The following is a 9,639-nucleotide window of genomic DNA, read 5'->3' on the forward strand; positions in this document are numbered from 1 at the left end:
CGGCGTGACAATACCATGATTACTTATTGGTAGAATAGATGCCTCAATTTTTTCATAGATAACGTCAATCTTATCAGTGAAAAAATTTGAAATGTCTTCACATAGTTGTTGGAACGACATATCCGTACTTTCACACGCCACCGGTTTTAGAAAGGTGTTTAAAATTTGATATAGCACTTTAGGAGCATTACCTGCCGCCTCCAGTTGTGAGGTAACATAGCTCTTACGTGCAGCTCGGATGGCTTTATGGTAGGTGCTTATTGCCATCTGGTAGCTTGATTTATCCACCTCCAGGTGCGACTTTCTCCAGACTTTCTCATGTTTCCTGGCGTTTCGCTTAAGGCGCTGCAACTCTTCGGAAAACCAGACTTCCTGTTTTTTCGCAGGGCGGCTTTTAAATATTTTATATGGGGCAATCTGCTCTACTGCAGTATGAATAGCAAGTTCATATTTGAGTAGAGCAGAATCAATATCTTCAATAGGCTGGATTTTCGGGGCAGTATATACCTCCTTAAAGGTTTCATAAGATATTTTATGCCATTGCCTTCGCCGTACCGGAATCTGCAAAGCGCGGCTAAGAGGTGCACCAATTTTGGGCATTGAAAACTCCAAAATAAAATGATCTGTCCAATTTGTCTGTCTAGGCGCATAGCACTTAATATCAGGAAAATTGGAAAAAATCACGTCTAAGGTATGCCCCGCCAAATGGGTGGGCCCACTATTACACTGTTTTAACCCTAACAGGGAGACATCATTCAGAAAAGATTGGACCTCCATATTATCTTTTATCTCGCTGTGGATATTAAAATCTCCAAGCAGTAGAAAGTCTTTGTCTGTTTCAATATACGGGGCCAATGCTTCTACCAAAGAACTGGAAACTTTTTTTATAGGGCCTGGAGGGCGATACACTAGCGCTCCCTTCCTGCTATATTTGGCAGAAGTGTCAATTTTGAAAACCATCATTTCAAAAGCAGAGTTGCAACATTGATCTACAATAGAAACAGCTATGCTGCATTTATGCACAATCGCTATGCCCCCTCCTGCTTTCTTCGGTCGGTCCAATCTAATGATCTTATACCCTTCCGGGATCCCAAGTGTGATGACGGGGATCGAGTGGGGTTTGAGCCATGTCTCTGTAAGAAAACAAAGATCCGGTTTGTGCGTAGAGATAAGGTCCCAAACCTCAATATAGTGTTTGGGAAGAGACCTTATGTTACATAACAAATTCTTCCCACCTTGAATGGTTTCAGTGACCATATGTGTAATCTTACATGGGAATAGGTCTGTAGTCCGAAGAGTTGGATCACATACTGCCTGAAAATGGCATTGCCTACATGAGAACGGCCCTTCAGGAGGCGTATGTTCTTCTAACCCACAAGTTATCTGTGGGTTCATCCTTAAATACATCAAAGCCTGAGAGAAATAGCTCACCCTAACCTTCGTTGGGTCACTTACTCCGACAGATGTTAATGCCATAGCCCCTGGCCCCGTCCGGTCGCGGACGGTCGCAGACGGGCTTCTCTCTGGCTTGTCTCAGGCGCGTCCTCAGGCGCTCCCCTGTGCGCGACCGCTGCGCGCTCAGAGCGACGAGGGGGCTAAGTAGCCCCTTCTTGTGAACAACTAGACCGCTACCCGCTGCGTGTAAGCGGAAATGGAGTGAGTGTCTCGCTCTTACCTGTCCGCCCTCCGCTCTACGGCGCTATTTGCCGAGTCGGACCGGGGCGGGCAGGCTACAACATCGAGCAGACTTCCTTCGATATGAGCAGGTATTATTTATCCTAGTGACACCCAGTAACGAGAAAGATCGTTATTAAAAACGACGCTACAAATTTGTATTTAAAACCATTCAAAATGTGCAATATTAAAACATCAAATCCCAATTACAAACATATAGTTCTTGGTCCAGTTATAATTACGCTTGTAGTCGCTAGCTGGCGTCAAACGGATCAGGGAGACACTGCCACTGTCCTCCCTAGCCGCGGTCAGCCGACAGCTCCTCGCTGCCTAAGTAGCCCCTCCTTGTGAACAACTAGACCGCTACCCGCTGCGTGTAAGCGGAAATGGAGTGAGTGTCTCGCTCTTACCTGTCCGCCCTCCGCTCTACGGCGCTATTTGCCGAGTCGGACCGGGGCGGGCAGGCTACAACATCGAGCACACTTCCTTCGATATGAGCAGGTATTATTTATCCTAGTGACACCCTGTAACGCGAGAGATCGTTATTAAAAACGACGCTACAGATTTGTATTTAAAACCATTCAAAATGTGCAATATTAAAACATCAAATCCCAATTACAAACATATAGTTCTTGGTCCAGTTATAATTACGCTTGTAGTCGCTAGCTGGCGCCAAGCGGATAGGGGAGACACTGCCACGGTCCTCCCTAGCCGCCACTGAATTCCACTGAACGCTTGGAAGAGAGCAGTTATGAAATCTCTTTTGACCTTGACTATAAAGCCCTTCGCCGAAGCTCCCATTTGGATCCATTGAATAATTCATACACGGTAGGAAAAGCTCAACAATATCTAAGCGAGGCCCTTACAACACAGGCCCGAAGTAAAATTCTTTACATGAGACTGACCATGCTTGGGATAGCAGACTTCAACCCCGCATGGGCTCAAAGAGGGGAATCCATAACTTGCAGGCTATGCACCTACAAGAGGGAATTTTGGCTGCACCTTCTCTGCTGCTGTCCTCATCTCAACAATGAACGTCAGCGACTGCTGCGTCCGATCTGCCTCAATCGGAGTATAAAATCATGCTCTGAAGTATCAGCTTTGTGCTGGTCAACCACCGATACAATGACCCTAGCGAGATTGGCGAAATTCGTTCACCAAATAAGGTCAGCTTTAAAGGTCAATAATGAAAGTATTGCAACACATGGGAAGCCCACGGTGAAAGCAGCGGACTAAAGCTGACGTGATCTTGCTACGTAGGACCATTGACATTGCCCCTCCTGCAAGCCTCTTAAATAAAGAAATGTCCCCTGCACAGACTAATTCCAAGGCATATAAGGTTGGAAAAATGGCAATCATATGGAACTCAGTCAGGGGTGCCATATCCTTTTAATGCATTTTGCTTTTTTTAATTGTTTTCTAGCTCTTTTTTTTTTCTTCCCCTTTTATTTGCCTAGAATAGTAACACACACCTTACCAAACAAAGAAGCTTACAATCATTGGTCTCTGTATCTTTTCCTTTTACTGGAAAGATTTTAATTAATTGTACAGTTAATAATAAACTTATAGTGGCACAATCTTCTCTTTGTTTATGAAATTAGATCAATTGTGTAGCTAGCATACAGTACTCCAATTCTTCCTGGGTTCGGTATAGTATTCTACCTGGACAATATTCACCAGAGCCGCAGTTTCACAGTACCCCCATTCCTTCCTGCTTCCCAAAGACCGGTTCTCATCAGGTCATAACTGTTTCATAGTGCTTAACCTGATGTGGTTTATCTTAAAGTTTCTCCCTCTCGTATATTTCTATATTGTACTTGGTCATCTATCACAATTCTTATTCTTTAAGAGGTTCATACTGTGATGCTTAGTATGTATGGTGGCATCTAGCAAGTGATGTTATGGGTTATTTAGTGATTTCTGAAGAAGCGAGTTTCTAAACTGTTGTAAGGGTTTTGGCTTCAAATTCCCTCTATTTCATGCACTGCAATGAAGGGATGTGGCTAAGTAATGAGATAAAGGGACATAAGCAATATTTTAGGTAGGGTGGCAATTATTAATGATTGCATCCTTTATTATCCTCTTCTGTGTATGCTGAAGATTTTTGAAATCTCATTCTGCTGAGCCCATTTGTGAATACTGCCAATATGTCTTCCACAACGTAAACAGAATGATGTGATGGCAAACATCCATCACAAAATGTTACAGATAATGGCAAACCCACATTTTGTTAGTGTGCCACATATTTGCAGGTCTCAATTTCCCCAATAACTCCATTAAAGCCTAGCGACGTGGTATTGTTTGTCAAAATAGGTTTTAGTAAACCAAAATATTTCTGTAGCCAAATTTAGATCGAACCATTCTTTTGGGTACATAGTACTAACTAAACGATTTTATCAAAAGTGCATGAATAAATAATGAAAATAATTCCACAGCAATTAAAAAAAGGGAGGGGCTTGCTAAGGACAGCTCAATACTGAAAAATCGTCACAAAAGCCACAAACATTGTACAGCTTTCTATCTTTCGCTGTGCCCAGCATGTAGGAAGATACGAGACTTAGAAAAAATAATGATGTGTTATTTATACTGTGGTTTCCTCTTATATATCTCCCATAAAACCCCTTTTTGCACAACTGAGAAGAATTCTGAAATCGACATGGAACTTAAAGACTATTCCCTCAACGAAACCTAGGAGGATAGAGCATTACGTTCATTACAGAGATGCTCAACCACTTTGTTGATGTGCATACTAATCATCATAGGTAGTGTGATCAGTCCACAGAAGAGAGTTAAACTACAGTTTGGAATTTGGGGATACTCTAGAAATCCCAGAGCACATTGTGCATTCCTCATGGTCTAAAACGTGATTGATGAACTAGAGAATGTAGTCATTAAAGGTTACTTCTTAAGGCTAACAAGTCTAAAGCACACCCCGCTTAGAGGACTAGATGGACAAGCTGGTAAAAGCCATAATCAATTACTATTAGTATATCAAACAGACCTTTGCACTGCGCCATCAAGGCAAAAGCCAATAAGAAGTCCAAGCTCAGCAATGAAGGACTATATTACATTCTGGGTCATATTCTTTGCCATGAATATTTGAGGAAATCTAGTATGCCCATGGTATCCTTAATCAAGATATTTTAATCCCCACCCTGAGTACTAGTCACACACCTTGTCCAAGGGACCACACAAACAGTAAAACCTAATTTCCCTTCAAACGTGTTACAAATCTCTCCATTTAAACTGTTCTGAAGCAATGCATCTTGACCAGTAAACCCAACAACCTGTCCTGAGCACGTGATACAAGCACTAATAATTGTACTGTGCCCAAGCCATTTTCTTTTGTTTCTACATAAAGCCAAGTATCTCACTCTGTGCTCGTCCCTCTTTCGGTCTCTTCCAAGATCAACCCTTTCAATGATTTACCGTAACAACTAACTTCAACAACAATGTCCCAGGCGTGTTCTAACTCAAACTCATTCCCAGTTTCCTTTGCCTTTGACCAAGACCCACCTTTCCATCTGCACCCAGACCGTCCACTGCACCTTACCAATCTATCTATCACCACACCCCTCCCTTTGACATAATTCCTAACCGAAAACCATATACCTCTACCCTGGCCCCACACCTTCCTCGGTCCTAAAAAAAGTTTAGCTTTTACTATTGCGTTAAATACCACAGGTTACCTTTTTGTAGGAGCTGTAAGCAAATGTTATCTTTTCACACTGACTCTCTTTTTCATTGTGTGCCCTTATACTATGATGTTATGTTAGGAGTTTATAAGTGCACAAGTACCTAAAAGGTGTTCTGGCACAGAAAGGTTTACAACTACCCCATACACCACTGGTCCTAACAAACAAGAAAAAAACAAATACAAGAACTAATACAAAAAAAGAAAGCAATAGAAATACCTAAATACTCTCTACCCAGATGTAAAAGTAATTATATAGTATACAACTTAGTTTGCAGGGCCTTTCAGAAGTATAAGTGCATGGAAGTTTTCCAAAGTGTAGTGGGAAGGGTATTCCAAAACCTTGCAGTCACCAATGAGAAGGCCCTCTGCCAAGGCAAGCTCGCTTAAATTTAGGAAGTGAATGAAGAAAAGCATCCAGAAGCAAAGAGACCTACTCGGGATATAGATATTGATACTATTCCTCAAATAGAGTGGGCCAGATTTATATATGGCATGATGAACAATGCACTGAGAATTAAAAGTAATCCTTTTAGCAACCGCAAGCTAGTGCAGAAGAGCATGAGGCAGGTCAAGGCAAACCATGAGCAAGCTTGAACACAATGATTTTTGAATGTGCTTGAACTTGTTCAACACACCCTGTGAGGCACCAAAGAAAAGAAAACCTCCGGTGTCTGTCTCCGTCATTGCCACCATGAGGGTCTGAGGCCCAACACCACAAAGACGACAAAGTATAGTAAGTTGCCTGAACCACAATCAGGCGAGCTGAAGGAGGTAAGAGCGGAACAGTTAGAACCAGCAAGAGAAGGAAACAGCAAGATGTTAGGTGATTTGCCTGCTTAACCAACGTCAGGTTCTCGATCAGATGGAAATCAAGGTTTTTAAAAGACTGGACTGTGAGCGTGTGGGCGGGTTATACCAAGTTGGGGGCCAAAACACAGAAGTGAAAGGTCTGGCCAAAGAGAAATTAAAAACCCTCCACTTTTCAGCTTCCCCACATATACACACCGCTCCGCTGCCCCACTTCCTAACTGACTACACCTTTTGACAGGACTAGAAGACAGACAGACATACTTCCTAAAGCCACTTCCATCAAACTTTTCCTTGAACTTCACGTTCATCCAGTGGTTTAGCAAAGGTGTCGTAGGTCACAATAATAGCAAGGAAATGTGTCAATTTGCCCCCTCTAGGTTAGTAAATGACAGCCATAATTGGGATGCAGTGGGTCCCTTACAAACTATTTATTTATTTATTTATGCATTTTTATATAGCGCGGACTTTACCCGAAGGCGTCAGAGCGCTTCACATTAGGAACAGAAATGAAACATAATGAGAAACATTACAAAAGAACAGATTGCAAAAACATACGTTACTTACATAAGGTAATAGTGATAATTGTGAGCAAACAAAATACATGAGGTAGTAAAAACTGTGAGCAACCAAAAATACATGAGGTGCTAAAGGTAATAGTGACAATCGTGAGCAAACAAAATACTTGAGTAAACATTGTGAGCAACCGACATACATGAGGTAGTAAAGATAATAGTGACCGCCCTATGACCGAACTATGCCCTGATGCCACTCTATCTACTAAATTAATAATAATTACAGTCCGACAGGTTTTGCACTGTCTCATAACATTTGCCCAAACATATTCCAGGCCCCGCCTCCCTCAACGCCTCGCCTATTTTGCCTCCCCAAGCCCTCCCCTTCCCAGCACCAATGCCAATGGGTTCTCACGTGTGGGCACAGCCGTTGATGCACACGGGTCGCTGGTAGACTTCGAGACAGATAGGACAGCTGTATTGAGCCTCCAGGCTCTCGGGCGCAGGCTGGGACTGATGCCGGTTCCCGGACACAAAGCTACGGAACATGGCCATCCTCAGGGGGAGATGCAACAGCAGGCCGAGGACAGAACCACAACAAAGCCGTACGTCACTGTTTGCGACGCGCCTTTGTGACGTCTTCAGAGAGCGCAGGACAAACAACTGACGCTAATCACGTAGCCATTACACTGATAGGCGTATTGAACAGAGAAATAGGACAAACATTACGGCACCTTGTGTGGTGACGATTGGGGGCTGTGTCAGTCGTATTTGTTACTCTGTATCATCTAAAACGATTCTCAACAGACTGTTTTCTGCTAACACATACTAATTATTCCTGCACGAAGACATATGGACCCTTGCCTACCTTTCTGCTCCGTCGGCAGTCTCTGTGGTAAATTTACAGAAATGTACCGCGACGGATGTTGAGGCACTGCCACTAGAACTGGTCTGGCAAATTCAGGACGCATAGCTGCCAAGGTTTCAGATTGCTATGTGTGACATTTTCATAATGTCAGTGTAATTATGAGTGACATTTCAACGACGATGAGTGACACTTTCTCGCGAGCAAAATCAAGCAGTGAAAACTAGTAAAACGTATCAATATCAGAAATTACACCCATTTGAGCAATGAGATACTCTTAAGAAGTCAGTGAACTAAAGCGTGCAACAGGACTAAACACTTCCTGACTAGGTAAAGCACTTGGTACATGTTTCACTGAGAATTAGATTTGGTCCCAAAATCTTACTACATAAACAATAAAAAACACTTCAAATTTTTGTTTGATTTTTTTTAACAGCCTGCACTTAATGAGTAATGTGTGCCTTCCCACCATATCTTTTTACACACCCTTTTTTGAAGCATATGTTGCAAAAAGAGCTTAATTTTTCCCAAAGACCCGTTTGGGTGCCTTGCCTGATAACGAACCAAAATATTGAACAATCAGGGTGAAGTCCACGGCACTGATTTTCGTCAAGGACAACTTTTTGTTTTGAGTCTGGGCGAGGCAGAGAACTGCAACCATACTCCTAATAAAGACTGCACATGCTGCCCACTGTGCACTGAATTCAGTAGCCACAGGACTTGGATCCTGAAGCCCATTCTGCTCTGATTTTTCTTTAGAATCATTACTTTCATCCTACACTAAATATTATGGCTGTATTGTTGCACTGATTATGAAGGCTACTCTGCTCTAATGAGGATTTCCATTAATTCTCAGCGTTATTCTGTCTTTGGGATTTCCACTGTGAGACTGAAAAGCCTAGGCCATGCCAACTCAGTAAAAAGAGCCAAACCGACCGTTTCTGCCTGGAATCATCTTCTGCACTGCATAGTAGTGACGTGACTGTCTGGGGTGCTTTGCTAGCATTTAAAACAGAAGACAAGGCACCACCAGATCTGCGTGGGGGGCGCCGCCAGTGCCCCGTTCAGTTTATGATCCAGATGCTGTTCTTTTTCTATACTGAAGAGCACGTGATTCATGAGGAAAGTCTGCGAGGCGGCCCCTGATGGGGCTTTTTTGATTGATTTAAAGTTCTTTTTTCTTGCTACTTTAGAGACATTTATTAATGTAGGCCTATATTTACAGTTTTAACATAGTAAAACTCCAGATTGAATTGCTGTCTGATCTGGGCTGACAGTCTGTAACGCAAAACAAAGTATGCCAGCACTCACCTCTCCGAGCCGGGTCCGGCTGAAATCTAAAGATCAGCAACGATTTCCTGCCAGCGCGCAACACGCCTCCACTAATTCCCAGCTGCGTGAATACGGTCGGACCTCACTTCTAGGACCAGTCAGGAAGTGAGGTCACATGACATTCCCCACGCGGCGCCACAGCCACTAGAACACTGCAACGCGACCACTGCTGAGGGCAGCAGGCCCCACCCGAGTTTCTAGATTTTGCACACACACAGAATTAGTGCCTCGTCGGCGGGGGGGGGGAGGTGATGTCAGCGGGTGGGTGCAGCCAGGGAGGGTTATAAAGATAGCTTGTTCAGCGAGCGCCCGGGCCAGCAAGAAGTCTGCTGGGAGCACTGAGAGCTGGCGCAAGTGTCACAGGCACGCAGGTCGTGTGCGCTAGCAGCCGTTTCAGCTCTGGAGCCTGCAACAGCAGAGTGGCATTTATAAAATGCGTGACAATGCATTTCAGTGTGGTGATGCGGTACACCGCACTGAAATGCAATAGTGTCACGCCTGATGCGTGACACTTGGCAGGCCTGAGGACGCGTGTTAGCCCTATCAATGCACTTTGGAATTGTGTTAAGAAACGGACCCGCTCTTTGTTAAGGGTGGCCAACTTTCCATTATCACTGTGTAGGATACTTTGGGCGCATAAAGACGCTGTACCCCGCCCGGAGACCGTCCTCAGAGGATGTTAATTGGGGAGCAGGGGGCTGAGTTGAGTGGCATTTTTTTGGTGGTTTCATTCTATAAATATACCTCAG

General features: G+C 43.7%; 1 protein-coding gene across 1 annotated transcript in view; it reads right to left on the reverse strand.

Moving 5' to 3' along the window:
* The window catches only part of RNF166 (ring finger protein 166), a 168,376-nt gene extending 161,025 nt beyond the window's left edge, over window positions 1-7,351 (reverse strand). Inside the window, exon 1 of the mRNA XM_078669372.1 lies at window positions 7,109-7,351. Coding sequence (XP_078525498.1) covers window positions 7,109-7,248 — 140 coding nt within the window. The 5' untranslated portion in view covers window positions 7,249-7,351. The remainder of the gene's footprint in view (window positions 1-7,108) is intronic.
* Between the last annotated feature and the right edge of the window lie 2,288 nt (window positions 7,352-9,639).

This window comes from Lissotriton helveticus, chromosome 12, assembly GCF_964261635.1.
Source record: "Lissotriton helveticus chromosome 12, aLisHel1.1, whole genome shotgun sequence".
Lineage (NCBI taxonomy): Eukaryota > Metazoa > Chordata > Amphibia > Caudata > Salamandridae > Lissotriton > Lissotriton helveticus.